Source organism: Balaenoptera borealis (assembly GCF_965194805.1).
Source record: "Balaenoptera borealis genome assembly, chromosome: 16".
Classification (NCBI taxonomy): Eukaryota; Metazoa; Chordata; class Mammalia; order Artiodactyla; family Balaenopteridae; genus Balaenoptera; species Balaenoptera borealis.
The window spans coordinates 59985897-60010228 of NC_138872.1; the positions used below are offsets into that span (position 1 = coordinate 59985897).

The following is a 24332-nucleotide window of genomic DNA, read 5'->3' on the forward strand; positions in this document are numbered from 1 at the left end:
GTATTCATGGTGATAAAGTTTGCTTTAGGTCTCTTAATGCTTTTTTGGGTGCTAGCGTCCCTGGGCCAGAGATTTGAACTTGTTTTGAACACAATCGAGACTCTCAGTTCCTGTGAGGGATGTACCTTATCAACTCATAGTCTTTATGTGGGTTAAGTAGACTAGCTGAACCATTGGCACTGAGTTTAAACTCTGGTGCATTCACAGAGTAGGTGCTCGATAAAAACCTGTTGAATGTTGTCCAGGGATTTAGTCACTGGCGCTTTGGGGCACACCATCATCATTTCCTCTCTCTTCCTCCCTGTTTTGGGTGACTTTCTTCTTCTTTTTTTTTTTTAAATCTTTTGACCGTGCCCCACGGCATGTGGGAACTTAGTTTCCTGACCAGGGATCAAACCTGCGCCCCCTGCAGTGGAAGTGCAAAGTCTTAACCACTGGACCACCAGGGAAGTCCCGACTTCCTCCTTCTTTGGAAGTACCCGCAATATGCTTTCAAAAGGGGTGGCCCTAGATGGTTGTGTTTGTACTAGTTATTCCACCTACTTGCCACGGATGGTTGGACTAAGGATGGTTGGACTTGGCTCAGAAACTGCCATTCTTCTAAGGAAGAATCCTTCCTTGCCTCTGCTAGCTTCTGGGGATAGCTGGAAACTCTTGGCCTTCCTTGGCTTGTAGAAGCATTACTCCAATCTCTGCCTCTGTTTCCACAGGGCCTGCTCTCTGTGTGACTATGTCCAAATTTCCCTCTTCTTATAAGGACATCAGTATTGGATTAGGGGCCCCCTAATGACCTTATGTTAACCTGATTATATCAGCAAAGACCCCATTTCCAAATAAAGTCACATCACAGGTACTGGGAATTAGGGCTTCAATGCATCTTATTCTAGGGGGACACAATTCAACCCATAACGAGGGGGGTGCATGCTGCTCTTTTGGGTTGGGTGCTCTGTGGGGGGACAATTGACAGAGACCAAGGAAGGAGGGCTCCAAGAACAGATTGAGTATAGGACAGGGCCTCTGTCCTTTGTTGGAAAGGAGCGGGGTATGTCTGAGCAAAAGCCTAGAGGACAATGTGGCTGGAACAGAGTTCAAGAAGGAACTGAGTTCAAACAGGTTGAGGGGTGAGGGACCCAGATGGTGGGGCTCAGGCCTCCGCTAATGATGCAGACCCTTCCCCCTACCATGGGGCAGTCCTGGCCCAGGACTACCAAAGTGCCCACATTTTTAAGAGAGGCTAGAAATCTAGATATTTAAAGTGTGAAACCTCTCAATTTTTAAGTGTTAATAACAAAATTCGTTTGAGGCTGTCAGTTTGCAGGATGGAATTGGAGGAGGGGAGGGAGTCAGGAAAGGCACCTCAGAGAAGGTTTGGGATGGTGAATAGGAATAAAAACTAAAGGACAAGTCAAAATGTGGAATGGGGTGGCTCTCTCCTCCATCCCCTCCCCTACCAGTGGCCTTTTCCGTTTTCCTTTCTCCTTTGAAAGTCTGGCGTCATCTTTTCAAGTATCCCCACTTGCCAGCTCTGTGATCATGGTTAAGTCATCTAACCTTGCTGTACCTCAGTTTCCTCATCTGTGAAATGGAGCAAGTCCTTTAACTGCTTTGGGCTTCAGTTTCTGCTCCAAGAAATGAACTAGAGTGAGAGGAGGAGTGGAGGGCGGGGCAGCAGTTGTGAGGATTTAGTAAGATTCAGGTGGTTACTAAAAGCCAGTTCTTATGGTCTTCCGCCCCTTCCTCTTTACACCACCCCTCACCGGCCCAACTGTGGAAGGTTCATCAGCCTCCCAGGCCCCTGAATGGAGGGCAGCTGTCTTCCAGCTCTGCCCTCCCCCAGAGGCATTTAGGTACAACCATGGAGACCTGGCAGAGGCTGGTGGAGAGATTTCTTGGCTGTTTCCGGCCGTTTGCCTTGTTTTCTTAGAGAACTGGCAGTGGTCCCAGCATCTCTGCCTAGTGGGCAAACGAATAACCAACCAAACGTTCCTGGTTGGGGAGGAAGGTGGGATTGAAGATTGGATGCCCAGTTACTCCTATTGTTCTGCCTGGATGACTCCTGGGCTGTGATGACGGCTGTGTGTGCGTGTGTGTGTGTGTGTGTGTGCCTGTTCCGTCACTGAGTGGAGCTCTGAGGTTTGGGAGGAGGAACACGGAGGTCCAGCCACAAAGGTGAGAGGAAGCCAGGTGAAATGCTTTCCAGTCATCAGGTACTCTTGGCTCTAATGCTTTTGAAAGCTTTATCTCTGTGATGGTTAATTTTATGTATCAACTCAAGTGGGCGCAGGGTGCCCAGATACTTGGTTCAAGCTTATTCTGAATGTGTCTGTGAGAGTATTTCTTTTTCTTTTTCTTTTTTTAAATTTTATTTACTTATTTATTTATTTATTTATGGCTGCGTTGGGTCTTCGTTGCTGTGCACGGCTTTCTCTAGTTGCGGCGAGTGAGGGCTACTCTTTTTTTTTTTTATTTTTTTTATTTTTTTTGAGAGCTACTCTTTGTCGTGGCGCGCGGGCTTCTCATTGTGGTGGCCTCCCTTGTTGCGGAGCATGGGCTCTAGGTGTGCGGGCTTCAGCAGTTGTGGCACGCGGGCTCAGTAGTTGTGGCGCATGGGCTTAGTTGCTCCGTGGCATGTGGTACCTTCCCGGACCAGGGCTCGAACCCGTGTCCCTTGCATTGGCAGGCGGATTCTTATCCACTGTGCCACCAGGGAAGCCCTGTGAGAGTATTTCTGAATGAGATTCACATTTGAATCCATAGACTGAGTAAATTGGATTGCCCTTCCCAGTGTGAGGGGCCTCATCCAGTTCTTTGGAGAACTACTCAGTTCTCCAAACTGAGAACTGGTTAAGTAAGGGAGAATTCATGATCTCTTCCTGGCTGTTTTCAAGCCAGGACATCTGTCTCTTCCTGCCTTGGGACTCAGGACTCACGCTGGAACTTACAACTATCGGCTCTCCTGGGTTTCCAACTCACCAGCTGTAGACATTGGGACTTCTCAACCTCCAAGATCATGTGAGCCAATTCCTTAAACCTGTGTGTGTGTGTGGGGGGGGGCATTTTTATAATTATTTCAGGCATACCTAGTTTTATTGCATTTCACAGATACTGCATTTGGTGGGAGCGGGTTGTTTTTTGATAAGCCTTTTTTTTTTTTTTTTTAAATATATGTCTCCTATTGGTTCTCTTTTTCTGGAGAACCCTGACTAATGCAACCACTTTCACTGACTTCACAACCACTTACCTGAGGCTTTTTTCCTTTCTCCCTGTCATGATCCATAGAGAAATCTTCCAAATGAAATGAGTCTGTGGCTGGTTTGGTTTGGGGACTGGAGCTCATTCTCTCATCCATTTATTTGACAGATCTGTATTGATTGAGTGCCTACTGATAGAGTTCCCTATGTTGTGCACTTCTTGGGCGATGGGGTGCAATTCACAGAGGATACAAAGTACACATGGTGCCCCTGGAGTTGTACAGCTTGGCAGCCTCATGCCGTGTGCTGTGTTCTGAGGACATAGCAGTGAGCAAAACCGCTTCCTGCCCTCCCCAGCTCACCTCGACCTGTGGAAAATTGCTGGAAACCAGACCAGTTCACCGGCCCCAGATGCTTCTGGCCTAAACATAAGGAAAATTACTAGCTTTGGTCACGAGCAGAAGGCTTGCAATTTCAGGAGCCTGTGGGTAAACATTTTCTGACCCTCTTTATTCCCCCAGTCTGAGTTGGATGCCCCCTCTCTTGGCTCCCATCTCAGTCTCTGCTTCCCTGATCACAGCACTTACCTTCCTGTTTGAATTTGCAGACAGAGAGACCAGTTACCAGAACCCAGAAAAAAGAGCTCTAGATGTACGACAGGGCTGCCTGACAAGAGCTGTGGCTTTTGGTAGAGGGATGCAGCCAACATGCCGTGTCTTGGCAGGGAAGGAGCTAAGGATATTTATACCCCAGCCTCTTTCCTCCTGTGGGCTATTCTCCTGCCAGTGTCTTCAACTGGCTGAACCCAGCTCTGAGCAAGAGAGCAAGGATTAACTACTGTTGATGTGGTCCACACTTCTCAGCATCCTGGGGCAGAAAGCAGGGTAGAGGAGGTAGAGGGTGGATCTGGATGGGTAAGTGGAAACCATTCAGCACAGGGAGCAGCTCCAAATGTCCTCAGCAACAAGGTAGAACTTTCCAACGGTCCAAAAGATGGAACAGGCCACCTGATGGAAGAGAATGGTGTTATAGACAACCTAGTAGGATCAGACATCAGCTGGGAGATTGGGCTACATGACAAAGTCCTTATCAAGGACTTTATGAGATTAAATGATTCTGTGAAAGCTATTGCCACCAACTGCCCTCCTGCTTTATCCTTAGATGGGACAACAGTAATAGTAATAACAACAACAACAACTGCTAACATGTAATTAACATGTAATGGATGGCATAGTATGTGAGGCACTGTGCTAAGCCATTTGCATGCATCACCATATTTATTCCTCATGACAACCCTATTAGGTAGCTACTTTTACTGATTCCATGTTATGGATGAGTAAACTGAAGCTTAGAAAGAAGATCAGTAACTTGCTGGAGGTCACACAGCTAGTATCTGTCAGAGCTGGGATTTGAACCCAGGTTTCCACTATGGATAGGGATAGCCTGAAAGCCAGCAAACAGTAGTGGTCTTGCAGCGAGAGTGGGGAAGATGTATGGAGTTCCTCTGAATAGAATGAACCCCCCCGGGCATAGGCATCTCTAAGAGTGGGACCCAGAGTTTGCTGTGGTCTCTCTCCAGCGTATGGATGCAGGGGCTTCACCGGCTTCATCTAGTCCAGATATGTGTGTGTAACTCACACACCAGCCGGGGACCTTCCTGCCACAGTAGAGCTAGATGAAATATGAAGTTGTCTTAGAAACACCTTCCATCCTACACCCCAGGGCATGTGGAAATCCAAAGTCCTCCTCTTGATTTCTGCTTCTTCCCAGGAGGTTTACATTTTCCTGGTGTCCGCTGCCTCTTGGGGTTCTGGTTTGTTTATGTGCTGTCTCTTTCCCACACCATGTCAAACCCAATGTGAATTCAACTTCTTCAGTTTTCACAACAGCCAATCAAGCAGAGATTTTAGGGGAAGTTGTAGAGAGTGGCCCCATCATATAGTGCATAGCTTCCTACCATCTTACTGGCTTTGTATCTCCTCTCCTTTTCCTGTCTCTGCCCCCCATCCTCTCCCTCTTTTTTTTTTTTTTAATTAATTAATTTATTTATTTATGGCTGTGTTGGGTCTTCGTTTCTGTGCGAGGGCTTTCTCTAGTTGTGGCGAGTGGGGGCCACTCTTCATCGCGGTGCGCGGACCTCTCACTATCACGGCCTCTCTTGTTGCGGAGCACAGGCTCCAGACACGCAGGCTCAGTAATTGTGGCTCACGGGCCCAGCTGCTCCGTGGCATGTGGGATCTTCCCAGACCAGGGCTCGAACCCGTGTCCCCTGCATTGGCAGGCAGATTCTCAACCACTGCGCCACCAGGGAAGCCCTTCTCTTTCTGTTTTTTTTGGATAGCTTCCACTTCCTCTGAAGCCTTGGTACCTAAGGCCTGAGAAAAAAGAGGAGACTCACTTTCTGACCCAAGCACTTATCTAGTCATCTTTACCAACCAAGACAGTTCCCTCCCTAGAAGGGATTCTTAATTTGCTGTTAAAGTCATATAGTTTTCTCCATCTTATTTTATCTATGCAACTATTGGGTATTAATTATCCAACGTCTAACCAATATTGGGGCTATTGGGACTTTATTAAGATGAGAAAAGGGTAAATAGAGAATGACTGAACCCATACTATGGAATGAAAACTCTATAACTTTAATAACTTAAATAGAAAGGCACACAGTGTATTATGTGTTCTATACAATGGGATTCATTCTGATATTAATTTCTTGTATTTTCTTACGAAGGACCTTTACACACTTCTTAGCTTGGGCTAAAATAATATTCTGGTTGTGGTTCAGTTTAGTGTTCTTTTCTTCAGCTTCCCACTTTTAGCTCATTCTCTTCTCTTACCTTCCTTTATTCTTATTCCTTGATCTCTCTGCTAGAGGCAGTTGCTTCCCTATATCAAGTCCTTTGTGCTATTTGGATTGAATCCTTTGTCCTCACCTCAGCAAGCATGCAAAGTTCACTCCAAATGCTTGGTGTTTGCTTCAGAATTGATAAGGAAATGTGCCTTTCTCTACTCAATAGAATGCAAGTTAAAGAAAATCCAACTCAAGCTGGCTTAAACAATACGAAGGATTTCTTGGCTCCTGTGACTGAAGGAGTCTGGAGGTTGGATGGACTTTGAGTACTGTTTCATCAGTGCTCTGAAACTGTTCCTGAGTCACTTCGTCCTAGAATAATGGGAAGGTCACGGACCTCACAGCTGTTTAGAAGAAACAAGACTGTTCTTTCTTCATGCCTTGCTCTTAAGAGTGAGGATATGCTTTATGAAAAGATGCTAAACAACATTCAGCATTACAGAAATGCAAATTAGAACCACGAGATACCACTGCATATCTACCAGGATGGCTATAATCAAAAAAGACGGAATTAACAGATGGTGAGGGTGTGGAGAAACGGGAACGCTCATATGTTTCTGGTAGGAATGTAGAATGGTACAGCCACTTTAGAAAACAGTTTGGCAGTTTATTAAAAACGTCAACCTAAATGTACCATATGATCAATCAATTTCCTAGGTATTTATAATTGAAAGAAATAAAAACATATGTCCCCATAAAGACTTGTACAAGAATGTTCACAGCAGCATTACTCATAATAGCCAGAAAATCAAAACAACCCATCAACTGATGAATGGGTAAACAAAATGTGGTATATCCTTATGATGAAATATTATTTGGTCATAAAAAGGAGTGAAGTACTGATAACTGCTACAATGTGGATAAACTTTAAAAATATGCTAAGTAAAAGAAGTCAGTCACAAAAGACCATGCATTGTATGATTCTATTTGTATGAAATGTTCAGGAGAGGCAAATCCATAGACACAGAACATAGATTAGTGGTTGCCTGGGGCTTGGAGTGGGACTGGAGTTGACTATAAATGAGCATGAGGGGTCTTATTGGGGTGATGAAAATGTTCTAAAACTGTATTGTGGTGATTGTTGCACAGCTAAGTAAATTTACTAAAACTCATTCAGTTGTGTGCTTGAAATGGTTCATAGTATGTTAGGGAAAAAAAGAGAGAGAATGTTTTCCCAATGCCCCTAGCAAACCACTTCTTGGGATTCACTGGCCCAAGCTGCGGCTTGGGGAATGGCATGTACTTACTGGTTTGGGCCTTGGTGCTGGAAAGGGAAAGCCCATCCCTGGAGCTGGGGCTGTGGTCAGCTCTTCTGAAGCACTGGGGATGTGGGTAGAGATCACTACCTAGACAAAAATCAGGGTATCGCAAGGAAGGTAGAAATGAAAGCTGAGTGGGCAGCCACTAAGGTGTCAACCACACCCAGGACTGGCTGCTTAATACAGCAGCCCTACCGCTGCATTCTCTGATCTGTTACCCACATTTGGTCTCTGAGTTCTCTGCCCAGTATGGCAAAGGGAAGGAGGGGTCATGGGAAGAATGACTTCTTGAGAACATGGAACCTCAGCTAGCGTGACCAACTGACCTGGTTTCCTTGGGATGGAGTGGTTTCCTGGGATGCAGGACTCAAGGTAATAACACTGGGGAAGTCCCAGGCAAACCAGGAGAAGCTGGTCACCCGATGACCTCACCAAATAGAAATATAGAATCAGTCCTAATGAATTGGTGGGTCTTGGCATCAATGGCTTCTAACACCACAGAAAGACAGTCAGTCATTGTGTGCCTGTGATAAACACACACTCAGCACCATTTCTGAAATAATTTTTTGGCAAAAAACTTGAACCTAAATATAAAGAAGGCTGTAGCTCTAACGCTCAGTTAATAGGAAATACAGAGGACCACGGGGGATATGAAATGACTCCACATAGGCACTCTACAGGACAAATGACAGATGACCCAATTCTTCAACAAGTAAATTGGAAGGGGCGAAAAAAAAGAGATGGAGGGAGGACCTGTAGATTAAAAGACACTTAAGAAGCATATCAACCAGTTGCAATGTGCGGATCTTATTTGGATCCTGATTTGAAGAAACTAAGAGAGAGAGAATGTGTGTGTGTCAGGAATGTCTAATAAGATATTTGATGATATTAAGAAATTATAGGTATGTATAAAATAGATAAACAACAAGGATTTACTGTATAGCACAGCAAACTATATTCAACATCTTGTAATAACCTATAATGGAAAAGAATTGTGAAAAAATTTATATGTATAACTGAATCACTTTGTACACCTGAAACTAACACAATATTGTAAATCAAATATACTTCAATTTTAAAATTTATTGGTATAATACTATATTTTGGCTAGGTTTTCTTAAAAAGAGTCCTTACCTTTTAGACATACTTTCTGAAATATTTACAGTCGAAATGATATGATATCTGGGCACTGCTTCAAAATAATCCAGGAGGAAGTAGGTGGGGGTAAAAATAAAGCCAGCTTGGCCCATAGTTGATAATTTTTGAAGCCAGGTGTTGGTATATGAGGGTTTGTTATACTGTTCTCTTAACTTTTTGAAGGGTTGACATGTTCCTTCATCAGGACAATTAAAAGCAGCAGCAACGTGTTCTTATCCTGCCTATGTAACCCTCCCTGCTTGGGGGCTGCTCTTAGTCACAAGTAGGCCAGGGTCTCACCAGAATTTAGAATTTCACAGATCTGTGAATTTTCCAAAAATTTGGGTAAAGGACAAAGTCAACTTCTCCTTTTGCCAAATTAAAACAAAAGAAAACCAAACAAAATTTTAAAAGTCCCATCTACTCCATCATCATTTCATAAAAGGAAGATCACATAAACACCAATAACATCTTTTCAGAAAAGTCCAGCCTTTCAACTGGGCACAATTAGCCTTATGGACAAACTTGTTCCATGTCCCTCTTCTGTCAGTTCACCCTGAAACTGGCTACACAAACACCCTGGGGAGAGGAAGGAATACTTGAGGGCTGGGTGCTCTCACTTCCCTTCCTGCTAATGAGGGAAGGACTTGGATGCTGCCGCCATTACAATGGGCAGGGCTCTCAAACCATCAGCCTCTCAAAGGGTGCACGTGAAGGTCCCCCTAAACCAGGAACTCATGAATGCACTTCCCTTTCTATCTAATCCTAGTGATGTGTCCCCGGTGGGGGAAGGGAGTTGCAGACTCAGGGAGGGCTTTCCTGCTGGATGAAATGCTTTGTACTTGAATGGAAAATAACAGCTGGGCCCAAGGCAGCAAGGGCCCTCTGTCTGTGCTCAGCTGGTGATGAGGGCCCCTTTGAGACCTCAGGAGAGCAGAGCCGGCCTTGCGGGTGGCATCAATTGGCTGCATGGCTGTGCTCCTGAGACTTAAGCTACCACCTGATACACTGTGACTTGCTCCTCTTTCCTTCCCTTTCTCCTCTCTTTTGCACCCCACCTACCAAGGGGTTTTGATTTATTTCTTAAGGCAATCAATTTCAGGATCAGATATGAGCCTCCTTTTCCTTGAAACTCAGGCACATGGAAGACAGATTTTTGGGGGTGAAGAAGTGTTCTGGAGGTAGATAGTGGTGATAGTTGCGCAATGTTATAAATGTACGAAATGCCACTAATGGTAAATTATATGTTATGTGTATTTTACCACAATTAAAAAAATAAACAGACTATCCCCCGGGTTCTCTTTGGGGCAGAGTCTTAAAGAAGGTCCAATATTAGAATATCAGAGATGGAAGAGACCTTAGAGGACATCTGGTCTACCCCATCATTTCATAGATTAAGGGTCCTGAGGTCCATCATGGGGAAGTGATGTGCTCAAGACCACACAACAATTTAGACAGAAGAAATTTGCCCTCTACCATCAGTTCTTGGTCCTGATGGGGGAGAGGCATTGGTCTTGTGTCTTTTCTTAGTAGTAGGCTCTTGGACCTGGCCATCCTCAGATTATATTCAACCACCAGACATGTTTTGTTTGGCTGCTTTGTGTTTAATATTCTAAAATTAATTGCCAGCATTTAAAATCAGGCAAATTCACATAAAAACCCAGATTTCCAGCATATTTTAACAGAAAGCTCTGACAGCGTTGGGTTCATATTCCCACATGGCGGTGATGGGAGCAGATAGGGACCATGTTCTCTCCAGTTCTCCACAGTCCCCACCACTCCCCACCGTCTCCCACTTATCCTCAAGCCTGTGTTGGTTTTCTAATGCTCAGTCTGCTTTTGTCATTTCTACTGCCTGCCTGCCCTGGGGAGACAGGAGGATTGGCAGCCCTGCTTTAGCCTGGGATGGAGGACTGTGGGTATTTGAACATTTTTCCTAGGTGCATTTCGGCTGCTGGGTGGAGTACAGTTGACCGTTTGTATCCACAGTTTCCGAATCTGTGGATTCAACCAAACATGGATCAAAACTACTTGGGGAAAAAAAATCCAGATAATTCCAAAAAGCAAAACTTGAATTTGCCACGTGCTCTGGCAACTATTTACATAGCATTCACATTGTATTAGGTATTATAAGTAATCAAGAGATGATTTAAAGTATATGGGAGGATGTGCGTAGGTTACATTCAAATACTACACCATTTTACATAAGGACTTGAGCATCCACGGATTTTGGTATCTGAGGGGATCCCGGAACCAGTCCCCCATGGATACTGAGGGGTGACTGTACAGATGGTGGAGTACACACACCTGGAGTTCTGTGTATCTCATCCATTTCTGCTCCACCTACAGTGTGGCCCCAAGATAATGTGGACTAGCTTTGGCTGAAGAATTTGCTTCTCTGTGGTGCCTTGCCTTTAAGAAATGTTCCCAGTTTACAGATGGGGAAACTATAAGAGAAACAAACATAGGGATGTGTCCAAGAAGAAATTCACTTGAAGGCTAGCACTATATTTGAATGGATGCAGGCTTAGAGTGTCATCTCCATATGATGGAATATTATTCAGCCATAAAAATGAATAAAGTTCTGATACATGCCACAACACGGATGCACCTTGAAAACACTATGCTAACAAAAGGACACATTTCGTATGACTTGACTTATATGAGGTACCCAGAAGAGGCAAATTCATAGAGACAGAAAGAATAGAGGTTACCAGGGGCTGGGGGAAGCAGGGAATGAGGAGGTATTGTTTAGTGAGTGTAGAGTTTCTGTTGGAGGTGATGAAAAATTTTGGAAAGAGATAGTGATGATGATGGTTGTACGACATGCTGAATGTAATTAATGCCACTGCATGGTTCACTTTAAAATCGTTAAAACGGCACATTTCATGTTACATATGTTTTATCACAATAACCACAATAAAGAAATAATAGAAAAAAATGTTATCATCAGCAGGAAGTTCCATGTGGTATTGCTGCATCTCTCTCTTACAGCAGTGGTACTAAATATGGAGAAAGAGAACCAAAAATTTTAAAATGTTCTGTTATCATCTAGGACACCACTGAGGGGTAGGTGGCTGTTCCCTTCCAGCTCTTAATACTTAGTAACTCCTACTCATTCCCCACATGTCAGCTCACCTGTTGCTCCCCTGTCCTTTGCACTCCTCGAATTTTGCATTCACAGCAGTTAGTACAGTTGCAGTGTATCATCTTTCAGGGTGATGATCTGATTAATGTGTTTTCTCACTTGGCTGTAAGCATCACAGCATCATGAGAGCAGGAATTGTGCCTGGTTTTTGGTTCAACATTATATCCCCGGTGCTTAGCCTAGGGCCTGGCACATAGTAAGATCTCAACAAATACTTCACGAATAAAAGGCAAGAAGTTCATAAAGAAGGCGTAGTGGAGGGCAAAGTGTCACCAGGGAAGACACATGTTCAGCGGCCGCCATGTTGCCCGGATCGTACTTCCTCCATGTTTCATACTACTTGGGGTCATTCTCCCTTTCTGCTAGCCAGAGTCTCTTTCTGCTGTTTGCAACCAAAAAAACAAAAACAAAAGCAAAACCTTCCATTATGTAATCTCCCTAAGCCTCAGTTTCTTCACCTGTAAAATAGGGGTAATAATAGTACCTTCCATTTATTCATTTTAACAAAGATTACATCAGTAAACTCAATCAGTGTTCACCAAGATAATGATGAACAAGAGGAGGAGGAAGATGTTACCATGTGTATTTCCTATTGCTGCTGTAACAAATCACCATAAACTTAATGGCTTAAAACAACCAAATTTATTCTCTTATTGCTCCGGAGATCAGAAGTCCAAGTTGGGTCAGCAGGGCTGCCTTCCTTCTGGAAGCTCTAGAGGAGAATCCATTTCCTCACCTTCTCTAGCTTCTAAAGGCCGCCCGCATTCCTTGTCTCGTAGTCCTCCATCACTCCAATCTCTGCTCCGGCTGTCACCTCTCCTTCTCTGACTCTAACCCTCATGGCTTTCTCTTATAAGGACCCTTGTGACTGCATTGAGCCCATCCGGATGGTCCATGATAACCTCCCTATCACAAGATCCGTAACTCAATCTGCAAACTCATTTGCCAAGTGCCTTTTGCCATGTAAGGTAACACTCACAGGTTCTGGGGTTAGGCTGTGGATTTCTTTGGGGGGCTGTTATTCAGCCTACCACTCCATGTGTCCAAAGTTTTGATTTATAACTATTTATGTGGTTATGTGGAAGATTCCAAGGAAAATAAGTTATCTTCCCTGCCTTCAATGCTTAGAATACTGTTGGGGAAACAAAATATTTACCAAGTCCACAAAGCCCCAGGTGGTATGGTCGATGCTACTTTGGGAGGTGAAGTGATGTTTTGAGGATATGGAGATGAGTGCAGGGATCCTTTGTTTCCGCTCTGAGAGGTATCTCCTCTCTTTAGAGCTGTGTAGGCTGTGCCCGCTCAAATCGGGGCTCCACTTTTCCAGGAACAATGATCTGAATGTTGTCTCCTGGAGGTGTGTGACACAGCATTCCTGCCTTCTCCTCACAGGAAGTGGGAGCTTTGGGACAGGCAAGGCGGAATCTCTTCACTAGATCAGCAGACATCTTTGCTTTCTACTTTTATAGATTCCTATGGTCTGAGTGTTTGTGTTTCTCCCACATTGATATGTTGAAATCCTAACCCTAAATGTGATGGTATCAGGAGGTGGGGTGTTTGGGAGGTGCTTAAGTCATGAGGGCCAAGCCCTTGTGAATGGGATTAGTGCCCTTTTAAAAGAGGCGCCAGGGAGCTCCTTTGTCCCCTTCTGTCTTGTGGGGACACAGGGAGAACTCTGCACCACCTTACCTGATCACGCTGGTCCCCTGATCTCGGACTTCCAGCCTCCAGAACTGTGAGCAATACATTTCTGTTGTTTATAAAGCAGCCAGTCTATGGTATTTTGTTATAGCAGCCCAAACAGACTAAGACACTGATGATTTGCTAAATTTCATTTGGACCCTAAGGAGGGTTAATTTTAATGTTAGCCTTAATTTTGGCTTAGGGTCTGACAGGTAAGTTGATGGTGAAAAGGGGTGAGGGGCAAGGGAGAAGGCATGTCCCCCTCCTCCAACTTCCCAGAGCCCTGGAGAAATTGTATCAGTTAGAAACAGGATGGGATGGTCCAAAGAGTAAGAAGTCAGCTGCTAGATCATCTGCTGTGATACAGTTGCTGGAAAGCATGAACCATGCCCATCTTTCATCAAGAGAGTAAAGCACCACTGAACAGCAATAAAGACAGTCTGTGAGCAATTTAATTGAGGTATCTAGAAGGGAGACGTACCACTACGTGTCCAAATAGGCTTTGCCCAGCCCCCCAGCCCTCAGGTAACTGACTCTGGGTCTGGCATGTGACTAGAATGAGTTGGGTCATTCACTGGTGAGTTCTTAGTTTTCAACTGGTGTCTGTCCTGGGACCTGGCCCATGAACTCTGCTTTTCCAGAGTAAAAATTGTGACATGTGTCTCAGTAAGGATTACTTGATGTGTGTGAGCTATGTGACAAATACAAAGGTCTTAAAATTTACTTATACATTGAATCTTTTTTTAAAAAGAGATTTATTCACGTACCATACAATTCACACATTTAAAGTGAACAATTCAATTTTTTTGTATATTCAGAGTTGGGCAACCATCACTACAACCAATTTTAGAACATTTTCTTCATCTCCTTACTAATTAGCAGTCATTCCCCATTTCCTCCCAACATCTACTCCTCAGTCCCTGGCAACCGCTAATCTACTTTCTGTCTCTCTGAGTTTGCCTGTTCTGGACATTTTGTATAAATGGAATCATAAAATATGTGGTCCTTTGTGACTGACTTCTTTCACTGAACATAACGTTTTCATAGTCCATCATGTTATAGTATGTATCAGTATTTCATTCCTTTTATGGCTGAATAATATTCCATTGTGTTGATATACATATATACTATATACATGTATACATATATACATATACTATTTTGTTTATCCATTCATCAATGGATGGACATTTGGATTATTTCACCTTTTGGCTATGAACAGAGAGTAAGGGTAGTATATTCATGTACAAGTTTTTGTGTGGACATATGTTTTCAATTCTCTTGAGTATATACCTGGTGTATACTGGGTCATATGTAACTCTATGTCAATTCTCTTGAGTATACACCTGGAAGTGCTGGGTCATAGGTAACTCTATGTTTAACCTTTTGAGTAACTGCCAGTTTGTCTTCCAAGCTGGCTGTACCATTTGACATTCCCACCAGCAAGGTATGGGGTTTCAGATTTCTCCAAATCCTCACCGACACTTGTTATTTTCCATGTTTGTTGTTGTCCGTGTTGTCTGTTTTTATGATCATCTTAGTGGATCTGAAGTGGTATATCATTGTTTTGATTTGCAGTTCCCCAATGGCTAATGATGTTGGGCAGTTGGCCATCTTTTCATGTGCTTACTGGCTATTTACTGGCTATTTTATCTTCCTTGGAGAAAATGTCTATTCAGATCCTTTGCCTCTTTTTTTTTGGGCTGCACAGCATGAGGGATCTTAGTTCCCGACCAGGGATGGAACCAGTGGAAGTGTGGAGTCTTAACCACTGGACCACCAGGGAAGTCCCTGGGTACATTTAATCTTGAATGGCCTCGTAAACAATTTCATACAGGAGCCACTATAGAATAGTGATTCACTATGGGAGCTCTCAGATTGATAGCCTGGATTTGAATCCTAACTTGGCTGTGTGTTAGTACACGACCTTGACTATTCCCTACAGACCTCAGTTTTCCCCAACTACACAATGAGGATAGAAATACTAGCGACTTCATAGGGTTGTTGTAAGGATTTTAAAAGGCAGCACATGTCAAAGGTTTAGTAAGGCTTAGTAAAGACTCAGTAAATGTTACCCATAATAGTAACAACATCAACACTTACCAAGCCTTTTCTATTTTATGTGCACATAGGACATCTCATTTAATCTACACGGCAATCTTGCAAAATAGGTATCATCATCTCCATTTTACGAGTGAGAAAACTGAAGCTCAGGGAGATGAAGGAATGTGTCCCAGGCTACACAGCTGGTAAGAGACAGAGTAGAGATTCCTACCTGCATCTAGATGACTGCAGGGCCCTCCGCAAATGTGTCTCAGGAGAGTTTTTAGGCTTCTGCTATTCAAATGCAACTGTAATTAAGCAAATGCTATAGGAAAGGAATCAGAGAAGAACCCAGTAGTGAAATCGTCACCTGCTTATTCAGGCAGAGAGAAGCCATAGCACCCTCGCCCCCTCCACCAGGGATGTGTTCATTTCACTTTGGGTGGATTTTTGAGTCGGAGGGTCTTTTCACACAGCCCTGGCAAGCTCTCCCTGTTTAGCACGGCCTCCCTGAGAACCTCATGGAGTTAACTGAAAAACGAAGAAAGGCAAGCATCCAGTAAGGCTCCCTCTTCTGGAACCATCGTTCAGGATTTCTTTGTAGTTCCCCATAGCGACATTGGGTGTCACCTTCGAGTTGACTGAAGCCAGTCTCCCAGAAATTGTCAAAATGTGTCGTTTTGTTCCAAGAGTTTCTGCCTCTCTAAGATCCAGTTTGGAGGCATTCATTACCAGCACTTCTGGCCCCAAGTCAGGCTGAATAATCTGGTTCTCATTTACAGAGCCAAGCGTTGTTCTTAAAGAAGAGGGCGCCCAGCAGCTGGATAAGCTTTGAGTTTGAAAATGGGCTCCGTGGCCATGAATTTTGCAACTGACTTCTCTTCTGTTGAAAGGGAGGTGATGACACAAGGATGAGAGATAGTTTATGCAAAGATCCTACTAGCTCAGAGTCCTTTTCTCCCAGAGTTCTCTGCGCTGCCCTGTCTCATCTGCTCACACCTGTGTCTACACTAGGCTGTGAGCAACTGTGGGCAATGAGTGGGCTGGGACTCTCCCTCCCTCCCTTCCTTCCTTCCTCCCTCCATTCATTCCTTCCTTCCTTCCTCCCTCCCTTCCTTTCTTCCTGTCTTCCTTCCTTCCATTCCATACATATTAATTGAGTATATATTATGTGCCAGACACTGGAGCTAAAACAGAAACAAAACAGCAAAGTCCTCTTCCTTCATGGAATTGACATTCTAATTCCTTATTTATCTGTATGTTCTCAGCACCTAGCACATAGTAGGCACTTAATAACTGCTTTAATGGATTGGTGTATACTCTTCCAATTTTTTCCTATGCATATACTAACACGATACATGATATTTAAATTTTAGATAGAAATGACAGCATGAATTATTACTATTCTGTAACCTTTCCCCCAACTTAATAGTGTCTCATGGCCATCTTTCCATGTTAGAACATAAAAGTCGACTTCAGGGTTTACATGTCCCCAAGTGCTATCTGGAATCACTCTGCCCCTTGGAGTCTAGAAAAGACTGGCTTGAGCCTAAATCCATTCCCTATGAATTCTCAGGGTCAGGTTAGGATTGTGAATGGGCCAGGGTGCTCATGTTCTCATGATCACTTCTGGTCACTGTTCATGCTTCTGCTGTATTAATTTCATCCCAATTTATTTAACCAGTCTCCTATTGTTGGACATTTAGGTTGTTTCCAGTCTTCCTATTACAAACAGTGCTGTAGTGAAAAAGCTTGTTCATCCTTTGTTTTATGCAAATTGAATAAATTGCTAGAAGTGGTGTTGCTGGGTAAATTTAACAATAAGTATTGCTATAGATACGGATACTGCAATATCTGTGGATACTGCTAAATTTTCTCCACAGAGTTTGTACTAATTCTCATTCCCAATAAGATGTGTTACCAAATTGTGATCTTTGCTTATCTGTGCAAATACACATACACACACATTTCTTTTTCATAGTCTTTGCCTTTTTTTTTTTTTTGGTGAATTGTTGATCTGCAGGAGCTTTTTCATATGTTAGGGAAATTATCCCTTTGTAACTTAAAATACAAATATGTTTTCTTAATTTTCATTTGTTTCTCATCATCTTTTTCTTTAAACAGCTGCCTAGTATTCCATAAGTATTCTTTAAACAGTTTCTTGTTGCTAGACATCTTGGTTGTTTTCAGTTTTTTGCTGTTATAAACTACATAGCTCTTTCCACTAATCTGCATTGCATCTCTTTATGCTAAACTCCTAAAAGTGGACTTTCTTGTTTAAAGGATATTGACTTTAAAAAGCCTTTTCATACATGTTGGGTATTGAATATTATATTTTAAAAACCTTTTCATTATTTAAAAACAAACATTTAGTAATTTAAAGAAATGCCCCACATCCCAATCGCCCATCCACTCAGACTGACTAGTCTAATCTATCCTTCCACCCACTTCCACTTGGTCTGTATTACTTTGAAGCAAATAATTTCATCTGTAAAGATTTAAGGATGTAGAGAGATGCTGTCTTTGGATGAGAGATTCACCATCTCTCCCCCTAGTTCTTCTAGGTAGTGGCAATGGAAAGTTACCCAACGATGCTGTTTAGAAGCCTTCCTCTTGGAGGCTGCTGGGGGGCAAACGTTTAATCACATTCATGTGCCCCTTCTCTGGAGCTCTGCTCTTGTTTTGCAGACAGGACAAAACGTTCGCCCACATGGATGACTCAGCCAGCCCCAGGCCTCTTTGGTCCACTGCAGAATCTCCACAGACCCAAAAGCTTTGCTTCAACCATAAGTTTTCACTTATTTTCTGTTCATCCCAGAGGCAGGCAGGAAATTGCCCTTGGTCCATGAATCACACAGGAATCTTTCCTCTGCCCTTTCCCATTTGGATCTTGCTTCCTTGAACAATACCCAGGTGGATGGGCACTTTCTCCATGCGAACTTATCTTGATGCGCACTGACATCTGGCTGGTGGGGGGCTCTGTCTTTCACGCTGAGCCCCTGAGACTCAAGAGTGTTGCCCAGGGCCTACCCAGGACTCTCCCAGGACCCTCCAGGCCATATTCTGAAAACTCCTCTTGCTCCTGACAGGCTCCCAGTTTCCATCCTTAGTTGGCTTCACCCTGGGGGTACTGGGCACTGAGGGGGTCAGTGTGGGCACTGCCGGCCAGACCCTGCTTCCTCATTTACGCAGCACCAATTATTGCCAAGATGCCCTTGGGATTTGGGAAGCAGAGAACCCATAGGGGTACAGCAATATCTAGAGTGGCTGCTGGCAGCCTGGCTGTCTCCACACAAATGACTTGACCCTGTGCTGGCCTCCGTGGTGCTGGGGCCTTACCCACCTAGCTCACTGAACCCTCCAGCGCCCTGCAGATGGGTATTTCATTATTCTTATTTTACCCAAGAGGAATAGGAGGCTCTCAGAGAGACTAAGGGACTCATTGAAAGTTACATAACTTGAGCAAGTACCAGTACTGAGATTTTGAATCCAGGTCCTCGAGCTGGAGTTTTGACCCTAAGACCGTCGTTCTTACCTTTTGATTCATTTTTAAGAACAAATATATCAGGTAGAGGTCATAGCAGAAAGGCTGCCCAATCAAATCCCCTTCTGAGGCCCAACCTGGGAAATCCAAGGGAAGTAAGATCACGTTGGGGTTGGCATGAATACTGGCTAATGACACTTTTCCAGGTGTAAAGTAGATTCCAGGCGATGGAGGCTTCTACAGGGAAAGTCTGCTTGTCAGTAACAGCTTCTGGCCTCTTTGGGCTGCTATCTATGTTACCGAGTCCAAGCTCGTACTGTTTGCCACACGACAGGCCAATAAAATAGAGAGATGAATTGTTGGGGCAAGGAATAGCAACTTTATTCAGAAAACCAGCAAACTGTGAAGATGGTGGACTAGTTCCCAAAGAACCATCTTCCCTGAGTTAGAATTCAGGCTTCTTTTATACTAAAAGGGGAGAGGGTAAAGTCCTGGTTCCGGTCAGACTCCAGAGGGAATGTGCTAATTTCTTTCCTGCAGCCATTCACAGGTGGGCCTGGTCAGGAGGTTTCCTATGAGCTAAATAAAGGTACTTTAGCTTAATGCTCTTTATGTGGGAGGCAGGGTTCCCAGAGATGGGCCATTATGTATGATTTAAGCTTATAGGCAACATCCCTTTCGAGATTAACTTGTAGCAAAAGCAATAGAATACAAAGGTTAAAGTAAAAGAAATAGATCCAATATGGAGTCAGATTTGTTCTTCCCTATTGGATCTAGAAATGAGAAGGTGATTTCCTAGTTCAGTGATGGGCAGCACTGGGGGCTTTGGAATGTTCTCCCATCCCACCAAATGGACAGCCCTGTACATCCATGCAGAGTCGAGTACTTTGCCCAAGTGGGGGTGCTGGGGCTGTGGTCTTCTCTGCCACCAGGACTCTGTGCCACCAGGGGAACTATGGAATGTCAACGTGGTAGAAAGAAATTTGCCCTCCTGAGTGTTAAGTGCTGGATGATGACCAGAGACTGGATTTCATTGTTCCTGCTCAGACCCATTAAATAGAGGCACCGGATGGGCAGATTTCCAAATGGGAGCTTCCACGTGTGTCAGGGCTCAGTCATCATTCTGCACTGAAGCCCTCCTTCCCCAACCCCAGGCCCTTTGGTGAGTTTGATATCACCCTTCATCCGGGCTCTCAAATGACAAACTCACGCTCACCTTCACCACCTCCCCTGTAGCCAAGCACTCACCACTGACCTCTCCATTCTCTCTCTACATTGTTTCAAAACTTTCAGGAAATCCTATTGGTGTTTCCTCCAAAACACACCTCACATCTTTTGACTCTTCTGCATGTCTATCTTACACCACCCTGGAGGCTCTTGCTCAAGGTCAGGGGTAACAGTCCCCTCATAACTGTCTGCAGCTTCCCCCTTTTTCCCCACTGCAGTCTGTTCTCACAACACAGGCAGAATGAGCTTTTAAAAACACAAATCAGATCTTGTCAGTCTTCTGCTTAAAATCCTTCAATGGCTGTCTTCCCATTGCATGTAAGAAAAATCCAAACTCCTTCCCTTGGCCTCTAAGACCCTGCCTGGAACTGGTCCCTGCCTGCCCACCAGGACTTTGTTGCAGACATGCTGGCTTTCTTTCAGTTCCCACCTGTTAGCACAGTTCATTCAGCCCCAGGGCATTTGCACTTGCAGCTTCCTCTGCCTGGGCTGCTATGAGTCTGGCCCTTCCTATTTATTTATTTACTATTTAAAACTTTAATTGAAGTATAGCTGATTTATAATGTTACATTAGTTTCAGGTACACCATATAGTGATTCAATATTTTTATGGATTATACTCCATTTAAAGTTATTACAAAACAACAGCTATATTTCCCTGTGCTGTACAATATATCCTTGTTGTTTATCTATTTTATACATGTAGTTTGTACCTCTTAATCCCCTACCCCTAACCTACCCCTCCCCACTTCCCTCTCCCCATTGGTAACCACTAGCTTGTTCTTTATATCTGTGAGTCTGTTTCTGTTTAGTTATATACATTTGTTTTATTTTTTAGATTCTGCATATAAGTGATAACAGAGTACTTGTCTTTGACTCATTTCACTAAGCATAATAATCTCTAGGTCCACACATATTGTTGCAAATGGCAGAATTTTATTCTTTTTGGTGAGTAATATTCCATTATATATTATATACACCACATCTTCTTCATCCATTTATCTGGACACTTAGGTTGCTTCCATATCTTCGAAAATTTATATGGAACCGCAAAAGACCCTGAAATGCCAAAGCCATCTTGAGAAAAAAGAACAAAGCTGGAGGTATCATGCTCCTCGACTTCAGGCTATTCTACAAAGCTACAGTACAGTAAGTCCTCTACATACGAACCTTCAAGTTGCAAACTTACAAAGATGTGAACGTGTGTTCGCATGTCCCGTCACGTAAGTTAGTTCACGTGTCTGGTGTACGTTGTTATGTGTGTGCTTTGTGTCACATGGTTGTGCTTTTGTGTACTTTACTGTACAGTACTGTATAGAGTACAGTAGTACAGTATCCTTATAGATAGAATTGAATCCAGCAAGGAACCAGAACCTGTGCCATCAGCATCAGGCATGAGCGAAACTGCAGCTTGCCCTCTGTCTCCTATTGCTGACGATCCTTCAGCTCTACCATCTCCCACCTCCTCTCCCTCCTCCAGTCAGTAACTCTTCTTGCCTGTTCACTCGATGATGCCAGCCCCCATATGCCAGCTGTACTACTGTACTTTTCAAGGTACTGTACTGTAAGATTAAAAATGTTTTCTTCATTTTTTGTGTGTGTTTGTTTTTTATGTATTATTTATGTAAAAGTCGTATAAACCTATTACAATACAGTACTATATAACCGATTGTGTTAGTTGGGTACCTAGGCTAACATTGTTGGACTGACGAACAAATTGGACTTACAAACGTGCTCTTGGAATGGAATTTGTTTGTATGTAGGGGACTTACTATAATCAAAACAGTATGGTACTGGCACAAAAACAGACACATAGATAAATGGAACAGAATAGAGAGCCCAGAAATAAACCCACACACCTGTGGTCAATTAATCTATGAGGAAGGAGGCAAGAATATATTGGGTTGGCCAAAAAGTTCGTTTGGGTTTTTCTGTAAGATGTTATGGAAAAATCTGAATGAACTTTTTAGCCAACCCAATATAATGGCAAAAAGACAGTCTCTTCAATAAGCAGCCCTTCTTATCTTTTGGTTCTGCTTAAGTGTTAGTCCCTCAGAGAAGCCTTCCCTGATTATGTAAGCAGGTCTCCCTCCTTTTAAAGTAATAGCATCCCTTTCATTTCCTCCCCATAATTTATCACTGGGTTAAATTATGTGCTCTAAAAAGATATGTCCAAGTCCTAACCCCCAGTACCTGTGAATGTGGCCTTATTTGGATATAGGCTCTTTGCAGATGTAATCAAGTTAAGATGAGGTCATACTGGATCAGGGTGGGCACTAATCCAATGACCAGGGGCCTTATAAGAAGAGGGAAATGTGCACATGGAAGAATACCTCTGAAAACAGAGGCAGAGATTGGAGCCAAGGAATGCCAAGGATTGCTGGCAGCCCCCAGAAGGTGGAAGGAGTGAGGAAGGATTCTCTCCAGAGTCTCCAGAAGAACCAACCCTGCGAACACCTTGTTTTCAGACTTCTGGCTTCCAGAACTGTGAGAAAAGAAATTTCTGTTGATTAAGCCACCCAGCTGTGGAAGTTGTTACCTAGGAAACAAATACAGTTGGTTAATTACTTTGCTTGCTTATTTGTTTATGATTTTTCTTCCACTTGACGAGACATATTTCTTTATTCTCTCTTGTATCCCTAGTGCCCAGCTGTGGGTCTAACACAGAAAGAACTCTCCAAATATTTTTGGATGAATCAATTCCCCCACATAATCAGCCGTAACATCAACTGTAGCTTGTCTTGTGTTCATTGCTCTGTATCATGTCCATCGCTCCCACTTTTGGTCATCATCTCCCTCTGAATTTTTGCAAGAGCCTTACATCTGGTCTCCGCGCTGCTTAACTTTTCCTCCCCTTTTTAACAGAAATCCGATCTTCTCACTTTTCCACTTTAAACCCTTTATTCTTTCCCCACTGTCCTATACTAGCTGTTGGACCTTGGGCATTTGCCATAAACTCTCAGCCTCAGCCTCAGTCTCCTCATCTGTGGAATGGGAGTAATAATTGCACCTACCTCACCAGGTTGATGTGAAGATTAGCTGAGAATCAATGCAAAGCACAAAGCACAACGCCCAGCTCATCACAGGAGCCCTGTGAATGCTGGCTTTCACTATTATGGTTAGCATTTCTGTTGGATTGAGGCTAGAGACCCGAGGCTATATAAAATGAATCCTTTGTTAAGATGGAGGAAAGCATTTGAAAAATCACGCATTCAAAGTTGGCTTGCCCAACAAAGTGATTAAAAAGCAGAGTTTGCCTAGCCTTTTGGCCTGTTGAAGTTTGGAAAAGACATCTATTTTGAAAGCATGAGTTTGCATGTCATTAAACACACAATGAAAATATACTAAGTGAAAAACTTAATGTAGGCTCACATTTATATTAAAATTATATCATTTGTACCATAGACATAATCTTAAATGTAGAAATAAAGGAATTCATTTTAATCATGGCTCAGAACTGATGACCTCCATTTCTGAAAACCTCTTAATCAGGAAATTTCCGAAAAAAAAAAAAAATTGTTTAAAATACATGGTAACACATTTCAGAGCAATTCCAAAATTTAATGTGTGCAAATTATTCATATATTCATAATTTCATTATAACACATCAGATTTGGGGAATCAAGCACAGGGTGAAGGGAATATCCATTAACTGCTAAAAAAGGCCCATAAGTGAAATGAATTTAAATATTACAACTACCTTCCTGTCGACCCAGAGATCTCACTAAAGCACCAGCTATTTAATAAGATAGGAAGGTCTCGTTGATTTGAAAGGCTAAATTGGTGAGAACCTCTCTTTTTAAAAAAGCTTTCTTTCAAAAAGTCAGGCTTTCTGTAGAAGTGAACAGTACTGTGATGTGGTCCGCTGCTCCTCTGAAGCTGCTTTTGTTTGATATGGCAAGTTTTAAAAATAGTGCCAGCAGGGAAGGTAGTAAATGATGGAAAATGGAAATATGAACATGGCTTGATAGTATTATTATTTACTATTTATTAAAATTAGAAATTCTCTTAAAAGTTAATAGGAGAGACAGAGAGGCTTTTGGCCAAAGGACAGCAGCCTGGGAGGGCACCCTTGTGTGTGTGTGTGTGTGTGTGTGTGTGTGTGTGTGTGTGTGTGTGTGTAATGACCTTTCTGCCTTGTGATATATCTATTTCTGGACCCATCCCAGCAGTCATTGTGGGTCCTTGGGTTCCTAGAATCATTGAGAGGAGGTAGAGACTGTTTGACAGGAAGACTAGAGATTTTACTGACACTTGGGAACAGACCAGGCCATGAGAATTGAACCATGACCTGGACCATGCCCAGTAGG

At 43.2% G+C, this 24332-nt stretch overlaps 1 protein-coding gene across 5 annotated transcripts in view; it reads left to right on the forward strand.

Annotated features, from left to right (window-relative positions):
* Positions 1-24332, forward strand: part of TNFRSF17 (TNF receptor superfamily member 17) — a 115444-nt gene that overhangs the window by 61680 nt on the left and 29432 nt on the right. Inside the window, exons 1-2 of one of the 5 annotated variants that reach the window (XM_082360202.1) lie at positions 13214-13321; positions 21037-21171. The exons of 1 other annotated variant lie outside the window; for it this stretch is intronic. In XM_082360202.1, coding sequence (XP_082216328.1) covers positions 21064-21171 — 108 coding nt within the window. In that variant the 5' untranslated portion in view covers positions 13214-13321; positions 21037-21063. Of the gene's footprint in view, positions 1-5220; positions 13322-21036; positions 21172-24332 lie in introns of those variants that run through there. 3 more of the 5 variants (XM_082360200.1, XM_082360201.1, XM_082360204.1) reach the window with 3 other exon arrangements.